Genomic DNA, 26270 nt, shown 5'->3' with positions numbered 1-26270 from the left:
AGCTTCTGAAAAGGAGTTCAGTAGTGTGGTTTTGGTTCATGCCATACCTGTTTACATCCGAGACAAGACATTTTTTGCTATGGGACAGAGTTTGTGGGTGATAAGAGTTGAAAGAGCTACTTAAAGCTACCTAGTGTTCCTACCTGCAGATTTTTCTGCAAATGATTGTATAGCCATATATTGTACTTTGATGTACCTGTTGTAAGAAAAGCAATAGTGTAGATTAAAGCAGAAAATTAAAATTCAGTACTTCGAAATAATTCTATTCTTCCCAAATCAAAACTATATCATTTACATCAACCATCAATGAGATTGAACTATGGCTATAGTAGGACCTAATTTCCATTCCACTCACCTGCTCTATTCAGCTACATCTAGATACTGATTATGCTGGAATCTAACAAATTTACTTTTTGGGACAAAGGGAAAAATTCGTATTTTGGTGCACAGTTTTATTTGTCATATCTGTGTGAGATAGATTAATGAAGCCTAAATAGTTTGGTCCATTTGCTTTATTTAAAAATGAAAAATTGGGATCAAAATTAAGTTAGTCTGTAACTTAGACTCAATTTAATTAAGACAGAGATGAGGCCATCACTGAAGAGCTGTGCTTTAATGGAGATTATCTCAGTGTGACTTGGAGTTCTTAGTTATGAGTATTTCTGCATTCTAGTTTTATAGGCCCTGCATGGTGTCATCCACCCGACTTCTCATATTTTTTGGGTGAAATACGTGGGCTAATCAGTTTCAGATTTGCATTTGGCCATGCAGTAGTCCACGAACTGCCGCAATGCGGTCCCTATGACACCATCTTTGAAGACCACTCAGATTCTCCCAAAACAAGATGAGGTTGCCTGCCTGCTGGGCGGGGTTAGTAGAAGGGAGCTTATTTTATCTCTTCCCCAACTGCAGAGTCTGCCTATTTGCTTCTGGGTGTAACTCAGGTGGGTTGTGTTATCTTACAGCCATCTCTTACCACTGCTTCTGCAATTGCATTTGAAACGCAGGTGAGACGCTTATCTCAACAGTTTTAGACTTGAACTTGTGGGACAGACTACTTTTAATGGACTGGTATTCTATTATCCGTGAATGCTTATATTAAAATAAAATAAATATTTCTTACCAAATTTAAGACAAATAATATTTAGTTAGTGTCTACTTCTTATTAAGAAATAAGGAACAATTTATTAATTTAATTCTCTTTTGTAACTTTTGTTTGTGGGTGTACACAAGTGAGTATTAAGCATCTATAGTCACAGTAAGTATTAAGCATCTATATTTAAGTTTTTCAACATTTTGGTTATATTTAAATATGTAGAACCAGTATTATTGGAGAAAGGCTTAAGGAAGCATCTCTTGCAGGGTAAATGGGTGCTTCTAATTAACTGCATTTAAAAAAAACAACAACACCAAAACTTTAATATAGATATTTCATCTGTTTGTGAATCTGGCAGTGTTTTGTGCAGATTTTAATGCATATTATTCACAGGAATTATTTGTTTATGTATATGTGAATGTGTGAGAAAGACAGAGAATGAGAATAAAGTGATCTGCTTTTGATAGGTTGACTCAGTTTGGCTCCGTGTTCAGTCACCTTAACTGTACCTGATTTCTTCATTTTTGCAATAAACTTATGTAAGTAATAGTGACCAATAAAATTTTCAACTTTTGAAATTGAACCATTTTAAGGCAGCCATATAATATCAGAGTTTTGTGGATAAAGACAAACTCTGTGATGATACTTTGAGTGCACTTAAAGCCATGCTATTGATCTTAATATTTTCCCCAGAGACTGAATGTGTGAGTCTCCATTGAGACATGCTATGCTTCTCTCCACCAGTGTTATAGTGTATTTTGCAAATGTTGAGATTTGATTTATGTTGGCTTTTTCTTCCTTGTTGGATTAATAATTTAATGAATTATTTAACTACATAAAGTACTGGCATGGACAGAAAACTGCATGTGTAACATACTTGGTTGAGTCAAAATAGCATATTTCCAATTGCTTCTCCTTGACAGAGTTAAATTTGAACAATTCTCTGGGCTGGAGCTAGAATCGTAGTCATTATAAGTAGGAGCAAACTGTTGAAGATGGTAGATTTGCTCTGCCTTGTCCTCATATTCTATTAGCAGAGCTTTTAGTGGGGCTTTAAAAACTTCATTGTTTGCCCTTAAACACCCCTAGCGGTCAAATGCAGAGAATAGACACAACATTAGGAGTATGTTGTGTGCCGCAATGCGACATTTGGCTGAAGGGCAGCAGCTGGATCAGTGCCAATTCTGGAAGAAGATGAATACTTTCACTGATATGGTCATAACTGTTCTGAACAAGTCTTAAAACCACTCTTACTGTCTTAAGCTGCACATAAGAAGGCAACCAGTTTCTTTATGCAGCTATCTTCTAGGATTGGCCTGATAATTTTCTAGAGGTAAATTGGATACGCTTAATAGCTATGAATGATTCTTTGCCTGTGTGTTTTGAAATTTTAAATATATATATTAACTTACTCTGAATATAAACTGCTAAGATATTCTCTACACTCGGTATCCTGGCACAATAAGTTTTAAGTATACATTTCAAACATACATCTATCATCATCATCATTATCCCTAATTTTCAGGAAAGCAAGAGGTAAGTCTATTTTCTAAGTTTTCTTCTGGGATAGAGTTTGCTTTCTTCTTGAATACTCCAGCATTTATTTTGTTTTAATACCTTGACCTTGGAGTACTAGCCACAGCATTTTTTCCCTACCATACATAAGCGCCATCAGTTTTATATAGTTTTTAAAAGGGATTGAAAATTCTCAAGGTTCATCCTGCATTTTGCAGCAATCAGAACAAAGAGTAAGGATGAAATAAAATGCTGCCACTCTGCACATGGAATGTATTTTGATGCAGCAGAGATGTTCACTAACATAAGAAAAGAAAAAGTGATTTTCACTTATTCTTGCTTCTACTGCAGCTCCCTCTGTGATCTCTGAAAACCTCTTCCAGAGGGTTGAGGGAACCCTCCAGAACAGCATAGAAGGTAGCGCAGAGGTGCCGCTGAGGGGGAAATTGTCAAAAAAAATACCTTTTTTTTTTTTTACAGTAGCAGATGCTACAATTGGATCAGCATTGGATTTTATCCCATGCCATGCTAATTTGGCTAAAATTTAAGAATTATTTCCATAATCCTTAAATACATTTCAGACAGTGAAATGTAAGCGCTTTATGGAAAAAACATTAATTAATTGAAAAAAGGTATTGTCATAGTGGCTTTCTCACATTTGCTAGAGACAGTGATGTATAGAATATTTGCAGGAGCTAGAATTTTGCACTTCTTGGATGACAAAAGCTTAGTCTAAAAAAAAATAACACACAAGCATTTTAGTGTTTCTTGGCGCTTAGAATTTACCTCCAGTCTTTCTTTTTTCATAACAAAGAAGAAATGAAGCACTGGGCAGGCATTTCCAGTACTGTACTTGAATCAGAAATCAGATTTTCCCAAATACAGAAGATGGGATCTAATCATGTTACGCTCACATAGAGTGATCTGTGAAAAATGGTAACTGTAATGTCAGCTTGGTTTTTTGTTGCATAGCAGAGAAGTTGTGGGAATATAATATAATTTTTTATTTTTCCCCAGGAAGGGGTACATGTTTCTTTTTCAGAAAACAAAGCAAAACAGAACTATAGACTTAAATTCATGTGAACTGAGATAATGGAGTAATATTAGGACAACTACTAATTAATGTATTATTATTAATAAGGCACAAAATATTTTTTACTAAATTGGAGCAATTTTATTGGAAGCTGCCAAGATTGGTAATTTAAGTACTTTATAAATCTTACACAGTTCCAAAAACCGTTCACTCACTATTTTACAATGTAGGCTTTTTTGTTCTATCTAATAATATGCACCAAAATTGCTGTTCTTGCCGTTTCTGTATCTGTTCAAACCTACTTGTTATTTGACTGCATTTTGTCAATATGATTCCATTTTGATTATAGGTTTCCTCCCACTCTTGGATTAGTCTGGGCTGCCATCTTTTATCCTAATATATGTATTTAATATATGTATTTGGTTTTTTATTGATCTATATTGTGTTTGCTGTTACAAACTACTGGGCATAACTGATACAAAATGAGTAGCATTGTAATGTTCAAATAAGTAAAACTGATCAATAATCCTGGAGCCTTAAACAACTATACATACATTATGATACACAGAGTTCTTGGGAAACCATGGGTGAATAGAGATAAATATTTATTAACTGGGTAACTCAAAGTGATGCACAGGTGGTGAGCCACTTTGTGAGCTTGTCATCGCTAAACGTCATGCCACATGGTGAAGAGAATTTTACCACTATCCCTTTTCCTCAGCTTTCTGGTGGAGTACAGAGATATGGTAACATTTCTCCTTTTTATTTGGCAGCACATTACACTGTAATTATTACAGACTACCAGTCTTCCAAGTGATTGTGTAGACCAGAGCTTTCCAAACTGTGTGTTGCGACACATTAGTGTGCCAGCTGCAGTGTGTAGGTGTGTCACATGAATGCTTCCCGCACTCCTCCCAGGGCTGGAAAGGGGTTAGTTTAACCTCTGGTTTGCTGGTAAAACTGAATTACTGTGTTGCAAAATGATGCATGTATAAAAAATCTGTCACCAACATGAAAAGTTTGGAAAGCTCTGGTGTAGACACAGTGGTAAGTCATCATTTCGTAAGTGGTTGCTGTATTACCTAATGAAACCCAGGCATATATAACATCTTGTTTTGGAATCAACATATAATAGTTTAGGATGAAAATAACAGAATTTTTTTTCAGTCATGCATTAGAAAGAATGATTAAAGGAATTTATTAACATAAAACAGCCACTGTAGTGATAAGTGTCCTCCAGTCTTTTGTTCTGGAGATGGGACTGCTCTATGGTATTGATGTGTACTTACTTTCTCCTGGTCTTGAACTAGAACTGAGGTTTGAAGAATGAGTGTGATTAAATTAATCTCATTCTCTGTTCTGAATGAAGACATTTTCAATGCCGCCTTACTGATAATGATCCATTGAGTATTCCACAGGCCACTTGGCTAAATAGAATTGTACTATTGTGCCCTGCACATAGGCTGTGGACTAATATTGCTAAATTGATTCATGTAAGAGTTTATGTGTTTCTCACACATGCACAAAGCAAACAGGAAACCACCAGAAACTTCAAAAGACTTTTCTTATTTCCAATATGCTCTTCTTTATCTTTAAATCTGCTTGTATGAGTCATTTCATGAAAACAGAGTTGATGAAAAGGCTTCACCCTTCCACCCTACTCTCTTATTTTCCCTGGAAAAATGAAGGCAATGAAATTGGATGGGAACTCTATCTGGGATGCTCTTAATGGAGTTTCCATTGCGCTTGAAGGATCAAAGTTCTAAGAGCAACAAGAAGCAATAGCAATTTTGGTGCAGAGTAAGAAAATGTCAGCTTTGAAAATGTTAACTAAAAGAATCAAACATGTTTACATTCCTTTTGCTCTTAATGATCTAAAGAACTCACTGGGGAAGAGATTTTTTGTCAAGCCCCTGATCTCATTAGCATAGCGTTCAAGTAGGGCTGAAGTGCAAGTTAAGTTCAATATGTGGTTTGCCGTTTCTTCTTTTAAATAGGAAATTATTTCAAAATAGGAAATGTTTTGGTAGTTTATTTAGCTCAGACCACAGGGGTGTTGGAAAAATATTTAACCGTTCCACCACATGCCATGGTCTAGATAAAAATCCCAATTCAGGAGTTGCTATGTCTATAGGAAGGAGGCTACTGTGTACAGTTAATGTTAGCAATCTAGTTGATCCTTGTAAGCAAGAAAGATGCTTGGAAAGTGTTGATCGTGAATTTTTTGAAATATTGTAATCAATGCTGTGCTTGAATTAAATTTATACAGCGAATGCCCTGTTTGAAATTGTTGGCTGCGACTGATGAGACTCCAATCTCCTAATAGTGAATGAATACTTTATTGCTCTTTTGCCAACCCAACCTAACACATACTCATACAAATACAAATACACATGCTTACTAATACACATGTCACAAACCAAAGGTAAGCAACAAATAAGTGCATACTTTTTTTAAAAAAAAACCACAACCTGTAAACATTCTTTCTCAAAAATGAAACAATAGATTTATTGTAAGTAACGTGATCTTCAGATGAAATTGATAGCTTGTCCATAGCCTTTTAAACAAATTTGGTGGTTCTATGTGACTTGTAATAATCTGTATTCACCAATAGAAACAGAGTTTTACTTAAAGGGGAGTCATTACTACAGCCTGCTGTTAGGGGCTGCAAATAATGAATGCTCAGATCTGAATATAGGTGATCCTCTGTTAAGAAGCATACCATGGTCGTCCTTCTTAAGGCAGCCAGCTAGGCAAAATCTGCCTACCTGGTTCTAAGTCCTATAATGATTGATTGATTGATTGATTGATTGATTATATTTCTCTGCCACTTTCCATTCAAATGAATCCCAAAGTGGCTTACAAACAAGAAATATCAAGGACATAATAGAACACAGCTACAGCATAAATCATATGATATAATTAACAAATAATCAGTAAAGAAATTATAATCTCTAAAACACTATTAACAAAGTAGCAACTAATAAATAAAAGTAAGGCGCCTTCATCTCCATCAGCTGCTGAAAAATTAACCTGCATTTTGTCAAAAACCATCTCAGCTCACATAAATGGATAAGAGACAAATAAAGGGGGCACCCTTCCAGAAAGAATATAAAAACCTTTGTACTTCATATTGGATCAGCACACCATAACTAGAGTCATCGTGGTCTGCCTATCAATATATTGTAATTGTCTGGAAATCTCTGCCCAGACCCCATCATAGTCATTGATGTGTCTTCTTCCTCTACCTCAAAAGTTAAGATTTTCATTTTAGCATTGTTATAACTTAAAAGAGTTCCATTGTACAATATGAACCTACACATCCCCATCTGCGTGTATGACAGAAGAATTGCATCATCTGCATAAAAAGCACTGATACACTCTTGTCTCCTGCAGGGTGGGGTAGAATTTCAGACTAGGTGAAAAGGGAACTACAGTATGTCACAAGAGGGCAGAATAAATAACAAATGTGCTAATAAGTACACCTGGCAAATTTCCTTATTTACGTGATTGGGTCTAAAAGGTTACCATCTCAGATAACTCAAAACCCTTGGTTACAGATAGGTAGCCGTGTTGGTCTGCCATAGTCAAAACAACAACAAAAAAATTCCTTCCAGTAGCACCTTAAAGACCAACTAAGTTAGTTCTTGGTATGAGCTTTCGTGTATCTGAAGAAGTGTGCATGCACACGAAAGCTCATACCAAGAACTAACTTAGTTGGTCTTTAAGGTGCTACTGGAAAGAAAAAAGGTATCTGAAGAAGTGTGCATGCACACGAAAGCTCATACCAAGAACTAACTTAGTTGGTCTTTAAGGTGCTACTGGAAGGAAAAAGGTATCTGAAGAAGTGTGCATGCACACGAAAGCTCATACCAAGAACTAACTTAGTTGGTCTTTAAGGTGCTACTGGAAGGAATTTTTTTTTTTGTCAAAACCCTTGGGTTCTTCTGATTAACCTATGATCTATATTCAGAAGAGCCAGTTTATGTCAAAGGCATGTGTAGTCAAAAGTTACTAAAAATCCACAAAAGCAGCCCAAGTGAGTGGTGTATAGGAGATGTACAGTATGCCCCCCCCCCCCAATTTTTTTTGTACTAAAACACATTAATTGTAGAATTGCTACTACACAAGCTTGCTTGCCAAAAGTTCACAGAGAGCACCCAAGTTTCTAACTTATCCAAAAGATGAAAGTTTGTTGCTATGGGTGCTATGTGTTTTATGTATACTTTTTTGGCCTGATTCAAGAGGCTTCGAGTTTCAGTTTCAATATGCATTAGTATACTTGTGCCTGAGTCCCAGTGCCAGCCCTGTGGCAACATTAGCTGCATTAGGCATGATAAACAGAAAGGTGGGACATTTACTCCCTATTAATGTTTCTGGAGTGCAGACATAAACAAAAAAATTATTTACACAGCCTCATAAAGCAAAGTTGTTTCTTCACACAGTAAATAATTTACTCAATTCCCTACTTCAAGGTGTGATGGTGGCTGCTTGCTTGGATAGATGTTTTAAATGGATTATACAAATTATGGAAGATAGGTCTATCAAGGGCTATTAGCTGTAATAGCTAAATGTTTAGGGACACCACTGATATACCAGATGCTAGAGACAAACGATAGGGGAATGCCATCACCCTCATGCCTGGCTGGTGAGCTTCCAGGAGCATCTGGCTATTAAAACAGACTGCTATATTAGATGGACCTTGGTCTGACCTAGCAGGCATCTTATATTCTGACAGCCAGATCCTGCATTTTTGACGCATATGTACTGTAAATATTTTTTTTTATTTCTTTACACAATAAATTCCCTAGCACGACTTCATTCCTTACCTAGGGCTTGTAAAAGACAATTTACCATTCAATTAACTGTCCTCAAAATGTTAATTTCCTTTCCAGCCCTCATTTTTCTCAGTCATACTAGCTTAGACCAGAGCTTTTGCATTGAACTGTTAATGAGGGGTGACCTATAAGCCTCAATCACATATGCTGACCAATATCCCAGCCCAGATTATTCCTCTGCCAAAAAACTTCACCACATCTCCAAAGAAGTGCAGTTTTAAAAACGAGCAGCTGGTGCCTAGCAGCCAGTCACATTGATAAACCAACATGCCTATATACTTCATCCATATTGTGCTCCAGCCTTCAGTGTGGGGGCTGTTAAGGAGAAGGGGTTGATGGGAGTTGTAGTTCATCACCATCTAGATCCCTACAGCTGTCCTAAGGGAAGAAACCACAGTAAAATCAATGTACATTTATTTTTACTGTGGTGCTTTTGGTCACAAGACATTGGTTCAGTGTGCTGTGTGTACCGAATAAAGAGTCTCTGCTGGCTGTTTGTCAGGTTTGCATATTCCTTTTAGATAAGTCAGCATTGTTATCTGGGGTATCTGTGAACTTATATCAAGTAGAAGTGTTTTACTATCAATACAGCATTGCATTGCATAGAATTCTTGTTCCACTATATTAAACTGAATTAATATTTTGTAGTAAATGACAAGAGGCATGAAAGTTAGTTCCTGCGAGTTGTGGAACACTTCTTTTGCACCCAGATACACAGATAATACTGTTGGAGTCAATTACATAGTGTTCTGTGGACTTACACACACCTCTTCCAGAAATGACACTGAGGTATAGCAGTGATCTAATTGAAGGAGACAGAGGGAAATGTAACACTTGTTAGTACTACCATTGTTGCTGTAACTAATCATTCAGCCTCAAAGGTCTGTGTCATGGTTCCAGAACTACATCCACCTCTCTCTCTCTCTCTCTCTCTCTCTCTCTCTCTCTCTCTCTCTCTCACACACACACACACACACACACACACACACATGCACACGGACTTACCACATATATATTCTTCATTAATTACAGGTCAAAAAACAGGCAAATAGCTAGACTTAAAAAGATAAAGGGTGCTTGCTATTAAAATACTATATATCTCTTGCTGCAAAATAAAATGCTTGTAGAATGATAGAATTGTAGAGTTGGAAGGCATTCCAAGGGTCATGTAGTCCAACCATATTGGTGTAATTGGTGATTTTTAATTTTTATTTTGAAAAAGCTTAAACATAATGCTAAAGATTATTCTCTGTGGAGCTAATATGTGCACAAGTGTAAAAGTGTAAGAATGGGAGCATTATCAAATGAGTGGATCATTGTTGATTTTTTTAAATAGGAATGTAAGGAAAAATGCCCCCCCCAAAAAAAAAACCTTGCATCATTCTTCTAAGAATGACAATAATTTTCTTTGGGCACCTTTCTAAATATGACAGGTAATCCTAGAAAACAGCATATACATACAGATACAGAGAGATGAATAGTTAGACAAGAAGTAAAAGTGCACAGTCTGTGTATTATCTCTGCACTGCATAGCCCTTGGGCTTGTGTATTTCTTTACCGATTAGAATTACGCTGAAGGGTGTAGTAAAGCCAAATGCCATACAGAAATAAGCCTGGTGCTTATTATCCAGAGGCTTGAATGGCTAACAGCCCCCTGGTAATTACACTAGATGCTCATTAGTGCTGAATAAGCGCTAATCAAAAATTTAATCTACCATATCATTTGTCAATTTGATTAGTTGTTTGTGGTAATTGGCTTTAGAAATCAAATGTAACAGAAAATCAGAGTCTATACTATATTCACAAACTAAAATGCTTTGGTGAGGAAAGGACATTCTCCAAATGTATATCCATTCAAAACCAGTGTAACAAGAAAACATCATGCATTTTTTATTGATGCAAAGCCATTTCCCTTGAGAATAAGACTTGCAGTGAATCTTTCCTTCGTGCTAAGAGGACACAAACCTATTTCTGTCACAGAAGCTGTAGCACGGGACAGATGTTTAGCTATTATTAATAAAGGTTTATATGATAAAATGGTGCCCATAAATTCATTGTAAACTTATTTTACTCAGCACAAAATTACACATCTATTAATATTGTCACCTGTCACCTTGTTTAATATAGACAATGAAAATAATAATGTTACTTTTATACCATAGTTTTTTCTGATGTCATAGCTGTAAAATTTAATTCTAGGCCATTATTCCTGCCTTAGAATAAATCCAATGTCAGGAAGATGTTGTAAAATGTTTATTATTAGAAAGTCATACGGCAGTACTCATGTATGCTTGCAATTTTTTTGTGTTACTTAATCTAACTAGGGGCATGGGGGACATTACTGGCATTTGTTAGAAGGTGTATTTAGGATTACAACTTCAGTCTTTCACAATTAAAATTTTATATTCGTTGCTACAGAGACTCTCTGGAGCCTTGCCCATTCGTTTCACAGAAAAGAGGGGACACTTATGCAGGCAGTCTGGGAAATTGCAGGAGAACTGAATCATATGGTGTCTTGTGTCCTCAGCTAACTTTAACCTTTTTGAGTTTGCAGAATCAATCCTGAGCTCTAAAGGGCTTACTTACTTCGCCAAACCTTTATTTGACATTACAAGTATAGGCCATCATAAAACATCCATATATAAAAATTTAAAACATATATAAATAAACAGCCATGTAAAATATATAATGACAAGGATTTTCATTGGGATTTCTTCCCACTAAATTGTGCCAGCCACCATTCTAAGAGAGCCTATTGACAAAAACTCAGCCATCCTTGTAGTTACTTCTGGGTTAATGTCAGACAGATACTCTGATAATTTCATTGTGCCATGATGTTAGACTACTCAATAAAAGGGGATAGCATGTGTAGCTGGTTGTATAATGGACAGTAGAAAAAGTACAATTCTAAAAAACAATAGAACCATTCCTACACAGACCAAAACCAATAAAGCCATTTCAACAGATGTACAATTGATATTCCATAAATGACTGGGTCATACCTCAGGGAAAGTCTGCTTAAAAACATCCTCAGTTGTTGCCTAAACTTTATGACACTAGGCATCTATCTAATTTTTATCAGTCATTACTGTTCTTCAGTGTTACTGAGTGATTTAGAGCAAGAAGAAAAAATAATTAATGTTTCCAGCTGCTAATATTGGGACTTATTTATGAGTAGATGGTTTACTAAGAGAGGAGAACAGGAATACTATATTACATTTTTATTTTGGCCATAATTTCAGGAATTATGTTTCTTTCTCTTCTCTCTAACTTTATGTTAAAATAGAAATATTCATTGCTGAAGGGACCTTTTCAGTACCTGTCATCTTTCAACATAATATTTGGCATTTGTGGGATTATTATTTTTACAGTTACTCTGTTATTCCATACATGTTGAAGAACACTGCCAGATCAGGTTTAATAACCATATACATTTTCCAGGAATTAAGCAGGACCAAAGAGAAATCAGATATTCCTCCCCAGAAAAAAGTGCAACTGATTTGGTTCTATAACTTTTTCCACAAACCCATGTGCAGAATCACTTTGCCAAAAGTCATTTTGTCAGTGTAATCCGATTTATGTCTATTCAGAAGTAAGCCCCATTGAGTTCAATTGGACCTCCTCCCAGGTATAGGATTGCAGCCTTTAAGTGCCAAACCCTGTTTCAGTAGCCAAATTATAAGGATTATACTTTCTCTGAATACTAGGCTGTTGACAATACAGTACTGAACCTTGAACTATAGGTTGCATGCGTAACTTCAAGCTTCAGAGCTTCAGTTTTGCTATGTACAGGTTTCAGGAATGCATATACAGAGTCATAGCAAAATGCAATTTCCAACAACACTCTGGGAGATAAGTTGTCCCGAAGCTGTTCTGAAACTGGTATATTATCTTCCAACATGCATTACACATATCAAAGAAGCTCTGCTTTATGGGTTATAGGAAGTGCATTTTAAACATCTACTAGTAGCTGCTCTTTCTGCACCTCAGAATAAACATGGCCTCAACTGGTATTTATTATATTTACGCTCAAAAGAGATGATACTTCAGTAAATAATAATAATAATAATAATAATAATAATAATAATAATAATAATAATAATTTATTTGTACCCCGCCCATCTGGCTGGGTTTCCCCAGCCACTCTGGGCGGCTTCCATAGAAACAAAAAAACCACTAAAATATCATACATTAAAAACTTCCCTGAACAGGGCTGCCTTAAGATGTCTTCTGAATGTCAGGCAGTTGTTTATCGCTTTGACATCTGATGGGAAGGTGTTCCACAGGGCGGGCGCCACTACCGATAAGGCCCTCTGCCTGGTTCCCTGTAGCTTTGCTTCTCGCAATGAGGGAACCGCCAGAAGGCCCTTGGCGCTGGACCTCAGCGTCCGGGCAGAACGATGGGGGTGGAGACGCTCCTTCAGTAAAATTATACATTTTAATTAAGTGAACAATTTGCAGTGATATCGAAAACCAAATAATAGATTTGCATGTACATATGCGCTATAGTGGCTAGGTAGGTAAAACCCATTATGTGGTTATATTTTCACATCAGACACAGCTGTACAGGTATACATTTGAATAGTGTGGGGTACGATAAGCCCTGCCAAACAATTTCCCCACACCTTCGTTCATATTCACCATGCAAAGCTCTCCTACCTTTTCTCTATAAAAATCTACCCATCACAGAAGTGGAATTTCATGTGGAAAGTAAAATCCCATTAGTCCTAAACCCATAACAGCTTGACCTAGAAGCAATGAGATGACACTCTTCTTCTTGCTATGCCAATACAATTAGCCACCCTTTCTCCACTATGCACCCCTTCTGTGTGATAACAATTCAGGCATGCTTTGGTAGGCTGTGCACACTGTATATAGAGTTGCTCCTTCCGGAAACTATATATTTTTCCCATACAATTATTTGTTAAGAAGCCAAATAAGCATTACATCCAACTCCATACTTTCAAATGGTCACAGTGGAGGATATCAACAGAAGGCTTTAATTTCAATTAAAAAAAACATATATTTTTTTAACCTTACTAATATGAGTTAGAATTGTGTGTCTGTGCGGATGCACTTATTCATATTTGCAATAGAAACACCTTTTTAACTATGTTGAAATTGTTTCTGTGCTATTTTTTTCAAACCAATTGTAATTAGTTTTGTAAATAGCATTTTTAAACTAATGTAAATGATTGTGCTTCTTTTCTTTTCTCTATAGTACCCTCAACAACAACAACATCACCCGCATTCCTCTCACCAGCTTCAACCATATGCCTAAGATCAGGACCCTGTAAGTATTCCATTCTGAAATGCACGTCACTTGAATTAGCACACACAGCATTTCAGTATTATTTTTTTATTTGTTATTTAGCACATATTAAATAAATTAAATATAATGGCCTAATCTGAAAAAGAGTGCTGTGTTCTTGTTTTTATTTTATTGAAATATGTGGAAGAAGCCATAACTGGAAGTGGGCTGATGTTGGTGGGGAGACCAGGAGCAGGGCTACCATGATGTTTTCATGGCCAGTCTTTATTTAGCATTCCCAGTTGCAACAGAAGCAGAGATTCCAGGCCAAGAAAGTGCAGGCCATAAGCTTGTACAGCTTGATACATAAGGCACCCATTCCTGAAAGTTAGGGGGTCTGGGTTGAGAGTTATTTCTTGGATGAGATTGCAGCAAGAGAGACTGTGCAGAAACCTTGAGCAATCCTATAGCAGAGTTGTATAGCATAGTACTAATACTAACAACAAAAGCAGCATTTAAGGTGTAGTCCTATATAGGCATGCCTGTGACTAAATCAGTTGGGCATACTGATTCCACGGGTATAGAATGGCACTGTTCAAAGAGCGCTTATTTCAATAAACTTCATAACAATGCTAGAAGATATTATTTATGTGACATAGATGGAAGACTGAAGCAACAAGAGTGGTTTGCCTAAAGCTACTACCAATACAGCCTTTGAACCTAGGATTTCCTGGCTCTCAGCATGCTATCTTAGCTGCTGTGCTGCTTTAGGAGATTGGTGTAGTGTGGAAAACTGCTCCTGAAATATTCTGAAACCTTGGCAAATTAGGTAAAAGCAAAGTGACAGTGGCTTGCTGACATATGTATATCCTTTCCTTGACATGCTGCAGTTACAATAGAGACTCTACAACCCAATAGGCTATGATATAGAATTCAAGGCACTCTGGCCTTTTCCTTGAAGCAAGAAATGGCCAAGGACACTGCAGCTGTTCACATCAGGAGCAGAAACTAACATTGTACATGAAAACTTGGGTACTCAATTTGTTGTAGTGAGGGCAGAGTCATTGCCCAAGGTATCAGTTTGGTGTCAATCTCTACTAAGCCTGAAATGAGTGTGTGCTACAAGACAATGGAGTAAACTGGCTAATGATGTGTCATGAACACTCCTACTTTTTGGCTACTTCATATGTAGGCTTTGCATCTTAGGTTAATTAGAATAAATTCATATTTTTTTTAAAAAAATCTGCAATTACATTGCCTCCCATCTGTGTTGTAAAAGAAAGACTTTTATTGTTTAATTTTAAAAGTGCTAAAGTCTCATTTATGAGTTAGTCAAATATTATCAACAGTCATAGGATTTGCCTATTTCCCTCCCGGTGTGTTTCATTATGAAGCCAGCTAATCTAGGCTTATGAAAGTTGTGACCTTCCAAGTCAAAAGCAACCTAAGGGCCACATATGCCAATATACCAAGGGATCAATAGATGTCCAGGCTTTATTGTGAATCTCAGACTACAAAAACAAATCAGAATCCAGAAGTGTTGTTGAGAACCTGGCAAGCTGCAGCTCATTGCTGAGGAACTTTTTTGTTTTGTAGATCACAAGCTATACAAGTCTGATCCATTTGTAGAAGACCTGGTATTATAACCAACAGTGCTTTTTACTATAAAAAACATGTTTGGGGTACTCTCATTTTCCTACTCATATTGAAATACTGCCCCTCAATGAGGCCAAAATTAGATTCACAAAATGTTTAGGGGTATGCGTACCCCCGCGTCCCCCCCAGAAAAAAACACTGATAACCAATATACCAGTGACTGTTATTTGCCCGTACTGACAGACGGCCAAATTTAACAGTGGATTTTTAGTTGTATGTATAATATTTCCTTTTTTAAAGACAAATGCTCACATGAACTATTATTTGCATTAATTAATTAAAAAGTATTTTATATTTTTGAGCATTTCCCTTCTAATACCCTTGTGTCATCTCTTAGTTATTTCAAATTGATCAATCTGTGTGATAAGCAGACCACAGTGTCTGGTGCCATTTTCCTTTTAGTTTAATTTCAGAGATGGCTTTGTATGTAGCTCCCTGGAGACTTATATTGACTAATTCCCTTTTGCTGTAATTAAAGGGAAAAGGGGGGAAGGAAGTCATAAATGGAATTTAAAGGAAAGCTTTTATATTGAATTTTGAGATTTAACATTTTATAATGCTAACCCAAAATGATATTCTGGAAATTTAATTTAGGTTGTGACTAAAAGGGCACTTTTTAAAACTAGAATTTGTATTCATTCCCCTTTTGAGTGCTATAAATGTACTTCCATCAATTTTAAGTAGCATGTTTCAGTTCATGTATACTGCCAAATAATTTGCAATAGCCGTCTAGGCAGCCCTGCTCTTTATGAAAAATAGAAGGGCTGGACTATAATAGAAAGGTTAGATCTTTCATTTGATTTGTCATCTGTTTTGTTGCAGACATCAATGCCATCAGATGAATAAATTTAAGCATGCATGGTGGGGACAGATAGTATTTCCAGGTTCCTTGTATTAGAGTGTTATTGAAAGATGATTTCATATTTCTAAAATTGTTAGAAATGTTCTTCAACATGCTAGTTAATATTTCTACCCCTTTTAGCATTCCTTATTAAAAATGTGTTAACCCAAGTGGATATTAATGGTCCTCTTGCAACCAATGTGCTTATACAGAAAAGATTGCCCTTTTAATAGGACTTGTAAAAGTGTACTGCATGAATCTCCCACATTTCCCATGTTATTAAGCTGTGTGTTATCTGATAGAGGCATTCACTTTAAGAAGACTTTCCTCTTTTATTCTGTTTGGTAACACTGGGACAGTAATAAAGAAATGCTCTTTCTGAAGCGGTGAAATTACTTTGCTAGGATGGCCAGGAAGAGCTTTCTGCCACTCTGAGACTTCTAAAATTTCAATTATGAGCTTTCCTTGTCCATGTTTGATACAGCACAGTTGATGAAAAATGAAGGGAAGCATATGGGTATGATTTAGTCCAAATTGGATTGATTATAGGAGTGACCCACTAGTTTCTATCCAGGCCTCTCATTATGGCTGAAGCATTCACTGCCTCGTAGTTCCTCAGAGCCATCTATAAACTACATTTAGGGGTATCCATATCGCAGACATATAATTACACTTAGCACATGTGTTAGGAAATACTATGGGGGGCAAGGCCTATGTAGTAACAGAGCACCTGCTCCTCTCTGCCACATAAATGCATAGAATTTATAGTTGTTTACCATAGCCATTGCATACTTTAATTTTTTTTTTGCCCCATCTGTTACATACATTACAGATCAAATTAAGTCACAGGTTTATTCTGCCTTTGGATATTTCAATTTTTAATATTTTAAGATCAGGGTGTAAGAAAGATATTTAATTTGAGTTCGACTTCTAAAGAAGAGAAATTGTGCAATACACATGTAGCACTTAATTATATTTTTGTGGTTGTTAATCTATTAATTCTATGTTATAGGTTGTTGATTTATTCTTTTTCTGTTATCCTCCTTCACTTTATTTTTTAATCCTTGTTCAGATCTGACAAGAATTAATTTGTATTGATCTGTTTCCCTTTTGATGAGACAGCTATATTTATGCAAAATATTGCCCTGCATTCATTTGCCTTGTTTTCTTAATGTTGACTTTCTTGCTGTAACCAATGAATGAATGTTACACATATATTTGTCTGTGTTTTCATATAGATTAAAGGCAGACTAAAAAGACTTTGCAACAATTCACAGACACTCCACTTGTAATAGAGGCCTCTTAAATTACCTATTTATTTATCAAAGGCACATGGTTAAGGCTTGATAGATCCTCCCCAACATGGACTGCTCTCCAGAATGCACACTGTACGTTGCACAATTTTAGCACAAATAATAATGTATTTGCAGTTCAAAACTTGAGTCACTTTGGTCACTGAAAGGGGTAAAAGGGGAAAGGAGCACTTTTATACATCTTTAAGTCTGGTCGATCGAAGAGGAGGAAGATGGTTATTCCTTTATGATGAATCATTTCAGTCCTGTGTACTTCCCAAAACATTGACTCTCTGAAGTAATTTCTTAGAGGATATAATTGTTTAGGGAAGGTATGGCCAAACTTGGCCCTCGAGATGTTGTTGACCTACCAACTCCCATCATCCCTAGCTAACAGGACCAGTGGTCAGGGATGATGTGAATTGTAGTCCCAAAACATCTGGAGGGCTGAGTTTGACCATGCCTTTTTTAGGGAATATAATATTACATCAGTAATTTCATATGTCTGAATGACAATAACAGAATATTATCTTATCAAGTCAGCAGACTTGCAGTGCAACACTGCATGTCTGCCCAGAAGTAAGCCCCATCACATTCAATGGGGCTCACTCCCAGGTAAGTGAGCATACAATTGTGTGTTTGTACCAGTGATGTGGTGGAGCAAAGATAGGCACGGGTGAACTAAAGCCACTTATTTCACGAGAGGAACACTAATGTCAACTCTTGGGGCACTATTAGACCATATTCTGTATGCTAAATAAACAAAGCATTTCTCGGAGATAAGCCCACCAAAGCTAAGTAAAGTAAATTAGGTTATATTAGCATGCATGGCTAAGGGTTGCATTGCTACTTATTTTTTATACATTTCACACACAAAAATTATGACCACATATTGCAAAATGTCACAAGGTAGTAAGCAAGTTTTGAGCTTATCAGAAAGAACTCTTCGTCAGACTCAGTGTTCAGCAAAGCAGGGGTGAGGGGTGAAAAAAAAGCTGACTTAGTATTCAAACTATAATGTCTGCATTGGTGAAAATTCTAGAAAAGGCATGGCTATAGGAGTACTTGGACTTCGGAATTTACCACTACACCACTGCTTTGTACAGACGCTGAGATAACTTTGCAATAATTAAGCACCACTATTATTTCTGCTGCCTGCATGTGAAGTAAAATTGATTAAGTATTCTTACATAGGTAAACAGTTGATTAAACTGTTAATGTAGTGGTACATAACTAACCTTCTCTGGATTGGGACTAACATGTCTTTCAAATCAGAGCTTTACCATGATATTGTTGAAACTCTTTACCTTTTGATGTTATTTTCATGAGTGCGTTGATTAACTTGTAAGTTATTTTATATTTAAAAAGAGTATAATGTTCTTCCATAGTCTTCAAGAAGGTACCTCTGTTGTAGTTTTAGAAATATGCAAATGTATTGAAATATTATCATTAGTTAAAAACCATATAATTACACTAGTAAACTATTTAACTGGTTAACAGCCATTAAATATTTCTAAAAAGTCATTTCACTATACAAAGACATTGCCTGAATGAAACTAGTCTCTCTCCTTGTGCCACTAAAACAAATAATTATCCAGTCTTTGATGAACAGATATGTGTGCTTTTAATAGTCTGCCCTGCAGGTCAGGCAACTTAAGCTTTACTGGACACAGTAAGTAAGTGAATTCTGGAAATTTCCCAGCCGAAAAAGGAGAAAAAAGCCTTGTAGGCCACTAGCAGACATACAAATCTAGAGACTGTCGGCTTAGGCGCCACCACAAACCCAATTGCAACTGTCTTAACATAAGGCTCTCTCACATTCTTAATTTATTTGAGAGATGGACTAGACTGTGTTTTGCAGCACTTTGTCTTTGTCAGTGCAATATGTAATGTTTGTCTGTCAAAAATGAGTGTTCTGTCCAACCCTGTCCTATTGAAATGACAGTATTGTCATGGGGACTTTGCTTTAATGTCTTCCTGTCATGACTCATAGAATAAAGGATGAAGTATTATTTCCACATTCTGGCTACCTCATTTTTCAAATATAGAACTTTTTTATAGACAATACAACACAAGGTAGCTTCAGAAGCTAATGAGAAACTACCTAAATTTCAGTGTATCGCTCATCACATCTCTTGCTAAACTTAAGATGTAGGTATATAGCATCTCTTTGCATGTAGGAAATTGAAGTTGAGATGACTTTCCCCAACATATTGAATTCTTCTATCCGCTACAAATTTCACAATCTAGTGTAAAAAAAAGAGGTTTGTTACAACATTACTATCTAAAATACATTGTTGGTTGTTTCATTAATCTCTGGTATTTGCTTCACTTTTTAAACCATTTAGTTTGTGTGTATATATATATATTTAAGCCCTATGGCTTATTTACTCAGAAGTACCATTGCATTCACTAGGACTTCATCCAATTAAGTGTGTATAGGCTCGCACCCTTAAGTTACCAAATGGCAGCATCATTATATCACTGAAAACCTGTGAAGTCTCAGTGCATTGAATACACAAACATTATTATATGACAGTGTACCGCAGTTGAGCTTCAAAATCATTGCTTGCGATAAGCCTATGCAAGAGACTAGATTGTTTTATTATGCCTCCATTTTTGAAGACTGCAGATCTGATGTGAATCTTTTTCTATGCATTCTAGACGGCTTCATTCCAATTATTTATACTGTGACTGCCACTTGGCTTGGCTTTCTGATTGGCTGCGTCAGAGGCGATCAGTTGGGCAGTTCACGTTCTGCATGGCACCTGTTCATCTGAGAGGATTTAATGTTGCTGATGTTCAGAAAAAAGAATACGTCTGCTCAGGTAGTATAAATTTATCATTTTGCTTTTTTCTGTTGTTTTCTACTGATGTTCATATTAAGCACTCAATAAATGATTCTAATGTTGCTCCTACAGTATTTAAATGCCACTCCTTGCTAGTTCCAGTTCAGCCATGCCCCAAGTAAACTGTGTAATATATTTTAAATCACTATGATTTGTTCAGAGTCTTTTCTGAACTGCTGGTCTGTGTTAACAATTCTGTACTTAAATTGTCTTTTTTCAATTGTGGTCTCATATCATATTAATGCGAAAGAGTAATTAACAAATAATGGGATACCTTTTCTCAGGGGAATGCCTTCTGAGCTCTATATATGACTAGCATACAAATGGAATGAATAAGCAAGTGTATATGTAATGCTATAGTTTAATTTAACACACAGTAAGCTTGTGTGTACATTCTGACTGATTGACTGTCTGACTGTCTGACTGACTGACTGACTGAAGGAAGAAGTCTGCATTTTGTCCCTAGGTATTATAATTATGAAACTTTGGAACATGTAACCTTTCTTCAAGTCTCCCAACTTATGTGTTTTGGTTGCTGGTTAGATATGATACTTAAACATAGGTAGCATCTGGGAGAAGTTGAACAGACTATTAAACTTGAAATATCAGTTTTTATTGATTGATATAATAGTAGTTTTTAGGCCACTTTTAGTGTTGAACCTCTGTAAGAGAACATTGTCTAAAGTGTTCAGTTAATCATAGACGATGTAACTCACTTGGGTACTTTCTTATTTTTAATGTAAAAGGTGTGGGTTCCCCTGCTAAGGTTCCCTCCACTCCCTAGTTAGGAAGACTTGGCACAGTGTCCTTGCATTTTTGTTTGTTGAGTAGCATAAAGGATTGGTTTTTAAAAGGGGAAACAATATCCTACATTTTCAGAACTACACTGTGGTGAAGAAAGTTTACAACTTTTTTTGGCTGCAAGCACACCATACATGTAAAGCAGATTGCTAGGAACTTTAGTTTACTCCCACAGACTACAGTCCCCAGCACTCTTAACAAAGTTTAATTCTCGGGCTCCTTTAGGAAAGACACAATAAAGTCAATTGAATGAAGATAGGGTAGGTTCTGAAAACACACATCTCAGGTATTAAAGGCCAGGGCAAAGAGGTACATCTTCAAGTATCTCACTGATGATGATGTTGTTGTTGTTGTCATCATCATATTAAACAATGTGGCAAGTAAGCTTTGTTTTACACTGATATAAATGGCAGATTATCACAACACCACATTTTAAAATACTGATATTGATTCCTTTTCTTTCCCAGGTTCACATGCTGAACCTCCATCCTGCAATGCCAATTCCATCAGCTGCCCATCTGCTTGCACTTGTAGCAACAATATTGTGGACTGTCGAGGAAAGGGCTTAACAGAAATCCCAGCCAACCTTCCGGAGAGTATTGTAGAAATGTAAGTGCCACTTTGGCTCTCTCTGCTCTATTCCAGCCAAAGATAGAAAACTCACATGGAGCTTGCTTTTGATTTATTTTATTTTTTACCATCAGTTTATGGCAGTAACCATTTACCAATGGATATTTACAGTGCAATCCTATTCAGAAGTCCATTGTGTTAAATGGATGATTGAGTGGGATTAATATTCCAGTCTGAACTTCTATTGTAAAAGTTGCTTTTATGCATAATATGTGGTTTTTCAGTATGCACCAGGATGCGTAAGAATATGAGGCCTTTGGAATTTGCAAATTCCAAATCTTTTCACCCTGTACTAATATTGTGACATTAACTGAGAAACAATGATCATTTACACTAGCAATCTCCAATAAACTTACAAAGAACAGGTTCTATTCAATGAAGTTATCCATTAATGCAGAATGTCTGCCTCTGCAAGAGAACTGTCTCTCCCCATCAGCACCTCATGTGTCCCCCACACTCTTCTCAGATCTGTTCCAGATGATAGAGGGAACCTCAGAACAGATTTGGAGAGGACATAGAGGGCATGCAAGGAGAAGTGAAGAAGAGGATGTCATCGTAACAAGACAATATTATTTGATACAAGCCATTATTATTATTATTATTATTAGTAGTAGTAGTAGTAGTATGCTGCCCTATACCCGTATGTCTCACTGTAAATGAATCCAGCATTGCTCATCCTTTCAAACTCTTCCCCTTGCCCCTCTGTTATGGAATTTACAATGAGTGGATATCGGAAATATTTCTGGTTGTGGTGCCTAGAATTTGGAATAGATTCCCAATCACCAGTCTTATTTTGGGATTCAAGATGACCTTAAGAGATTAGAGAACTGGGCCAAAACTAACAAAATGAATTTCAATAGGGACTAATGTAAAGTTTTGTACTTAGGCAGGAAAACCCCGCTGCACAAATATAAGATAGGGGACACCTGACTTGCCAGTAGTCCATGTGAAAATGATCTATTGCAAGTTTAATATGAGTCAACAAGTGTGATGCAGCAGCAAAAAAAGCTAATGCTATTCTAGGCTTCATTGATATAACTATTGTGTCCCAATCAAGGGAAGTCATAGTACTGCTCTGTGCTGTCAGACTATACCTAAACTACTGTGTGCCACAATTTAAGCTGGATATTGAGAAGTTGTGCAGAGGAGGATGACCAAGATGATCAAGGGTCTGGAAACCAAGCCTTATGAAGAATGGTTGAGGGAACAGGGTATGTTTGGATAAGAGGAGACTGAGAGGAGATATGATAACCATTTTCAAATATCTGAAGGGCTGTCACATGGAGGATGGAGCAAGCTTGTTTTCTCCTGCTCAGAGACTAGGACCCAAACCATTGGTTTCAAGTTAACAGAAAGGAGATTCTGACTAAAGATCAGGAATAACATTCTGACACTAAGAGCTGCTTTGCAGTGGAATGGAAGTTGGTAGACTCTCCTTCCTTGGAAGTTTTTAAGCAGATGTTGAATGGCCATCTGTCATGGATGCTTTAGTTGAGATTCCTGCATAGAAGGGGGTTGGACTAAATGACCCTTAGGGTCCCTTCTAACTCTTCAGTTCTATGATTATATGACTCTATAGCATGTAGATAGAAGTTTAGAAATATTCATGAATTTGTGCTGCAAATTGAAGAACTTGGCATTCATGGCAATACCCCAAGGTTCCAAAGTTCAATTATTTTACTTTCACAAAAGAGCAAATTTTAGTTTATCACAATGTATGTGAAACCTCTGTTTTTTAAAAACGTCACTCAAGTACTTTCTGCTTAAGACTTAGAGAATAAGGGTCTGGGGTTGGATTTTTAGTAACATGTGCCTTACTGTTTCTCCATATGACTAAATGATGGGAACATCGAAAGAACGTTGAGATCTGCCTTACAGATAGAATGATATGCTGCAGCTGTACTACCAAATGCTGAAATTGAATTTCATCGAAATCAAATATGACTATTGTTGCATTTAATGTGTATGCATCTACATTTCATCTGCTGGGAGTATTTTTTGTTGTTGTCATGGGGGGGGGGAATCTAATGAATAGCAATAGGGACATTTCATTGTGCAGTGATATGTCCTTTCAAAAAAAATCATTTGAACTCACCTTTAGAAAGTGCAACTTTATTTTAGAGTGCTGCAGTCTCATGCCTTTTGTGGACTGTGTTTTCCTATGTGGACATAATTATGTGATGCCATTATTAACTTACTTGGTTAGTTGGTCTTCTATCCTCCCACATGGCTGGGGAAGGAAATATATTAGTATCTCAATCTGTGCATAGTGATAGTGAGGATCAAATATGCTCAAATATATTTCCACCTGCCTGGTCCCATTTTCACAGTTCTGGAAAGACAGCTAGTAACTTGGAGCTTGCCAGAGAGCCCTCAAAGTTAGGACAGGAGCGGATTTACTGTGCCTACATCAAGCTACTAATAGGCTGTACAATTTTACAACTGTGTAAGTTGTAATTGATTTCCTGCCTTCAATTTAATAAACATATTTAAATTTAAATATTGAAATATGACAGTATTTGAAGGCATGGTAGGTTGCCATGTAGCCATTTACTACTTGATAAATACATCAATGCAGAACTGGAAGAAAGGCACACTTGGCATGGTTCCAGCGATATACCTGACATTGTGGCTCACATAAATCACTTGCCTTGGGCAAACTGCTGATTCTCTGGGGCAAGGGATTCTGCAGCAAGCCCGAGCACTTTGCTTTATGAAAAGGTACACAATGACAGCTGTTGTCTCCTGCACATTATATATTTCGCTCACATTGCCTTCATTCAACCCACCACATCCTCCACATTTGTCTCAGTAATCATTTATTTTTAATTTTTCTACTTGTTCTTTGGGGTAAGGGGGATTATATGGACATCAGTAACCAATCAATTTTCTTTTCTTCCCAGCAGTGGTGGCCAACCCCTTCTATACACTTTCCCTCTAACATAATTTATTTATGGTTACCAGTAATTTTACTTGCTCACTAGTAGCATGGTTGGCTGGATCAGACTCATTTCCTGGCTCTTAATTCTCTCTCCACCATGTTCTGTTTAATTTTTTTCTGCCACATTGGGGAAATTACCACCTTTCTCTCTGCTGCTACCAGAAGCAATGCACCAATAGGTGGCAAATATAGTTAATACATACTAAAATGGGAATGTTTGGTGTCAGAAGGTGAGCTAGCAGGGGTAGAACAGACATTATAGTGATGGTTCCTGCCTTCTCTCTCTGTGCCAGTTCACACTCATGCACATTACTTGATGCCTTATCATATAATGACTTAAAGGCACATGTGTGGACTCCATTTACCAACATTCTGCTTTAATTGACCACACGTGATTTGTTATCATTTGAGATCGCAAATTCAAACACAGTGCTTTCCAACAGAAAACTTTTGTTCTTTCCACAGTGGTTGATATATGATAGCCCATTCAGTGATGGAAGTCATTAACATATGCTGCAATCCTCAAGTGTTGACAGTGCATGTCTGAATCACTCCTGGCCCCTGCTGCACGCAAGAGAGTGGATGCTACTCTATAGCCACTCTATTCAACTTCAGGCTGAAGAGATAATGAGCCCTAATGCATCCTGGCATTGCTTTCTGCTCTGGAAATGCTTCAGCAAGGCCAAATACACTGATATCATCACATCAGGCACTGTGGCATGTCCACTTATCCATACATGCACATTTGTGTCTTCTGCTAAATACTTGGAGCAGACTATCCCTTTGATCCTGCTTTGCCTTCCTTGTTGCATCAATTACAGTACATAATGTACTGAAAACATGTATTTAATTTCATCCCCTACTTTCTCTAAAATGTACTTTTAGAAGCTATTGTCTTCCAAAAAGAGGCCATCTAGCCATGCTACCCAGAAAGGTGCAACCAGAGAACATGACAAGCTTGCTTACTTATTTTACCAATCTGGCCTACAGGTTATTCACAGTTTCCTACTATGGAAGGGATGAGCTCTGACTCTTGCAAAAGAGAGCACAGCACTGCTTGTTAATAGAGCAAGGCTCTCTCATTTGTAGACTCCACTTACTTGACAGCTAAAAATTATCAGTACTGATGCCTCATTCTTTTTTCTGTCCGGTTTAATGATTTGTCTGTGTTACAAACGATTAGGCCACAGTAACATAGCTGTCTTGACAAACGATTAGGCCACAGTAACATAGCTGTTAGCTAAGATGTTGTTCAAACTGGGAAAATTATAGTAAGCTGCTCACATTACCAAACTTAGTAACATTTCCCCCACCTGCTGGAACCTACATTGATATGAATGTCTTACTTAAGCAGCAATCAGTATTACTCTATATGGTTTTGTTGCTCCCAGTAATGTGATCTGGTTTTAGAAAAGCTGTGTTAGGTACTCTTTTTATATATACATACCTGCATTGCGGTCTTCCCATGTGTGTGAAGTGTTCAGGTGCCAGCTAAGGAGATGACAAAAAGTGCTGAACCTTGAGATT

At 36.9% G+C, this 26270-nt stretch overlaps 1 protein-coding gene across 2 annotated transcripts in view; it reads left to right on the top strand.

Annotated features, from left to right (window-relative positions):
• Positions 1 to 26270, top strand: part of SLIT3 (slit guidance ligand 3) — a 400487-nt gene that overhangs the window by 237633 nt on the left and 136584 nt on the right. For both annotated transcript variants that reach the window (XM_083718777.1, XM_083718776.1), the window contains exons 7-9: positions 13704 to 13775; positions 20187 to 20350; positions 21640 to 21781. In XM_083718777.1, the coding sequence (XP_083574903.1) occupies positions 13704 to 13775; positions 20187 to 20350; positions 21640 to 21781 (378 nt within the window). The remainder of the gene's footprint in view (positions 1 to 13703; positions 13776 to 20186; positions 20351 to 21639; positions 21782 to 26270) is intronic.

This window comes from Podarcis gaigeae (genome assembly GCF_964106915.1).
Source record: "Podarcis gaigeae genome assembly, chromosome: 2".
NCBI lineage: Eukaryota > Metazoa > Chordata > Lepidosauria > Squamata > Lacertidae > Podarcis > Podarcis gaigeae.
This window is presented reverse-complemented; position numbering and strand designations above follow the sequence as displayed.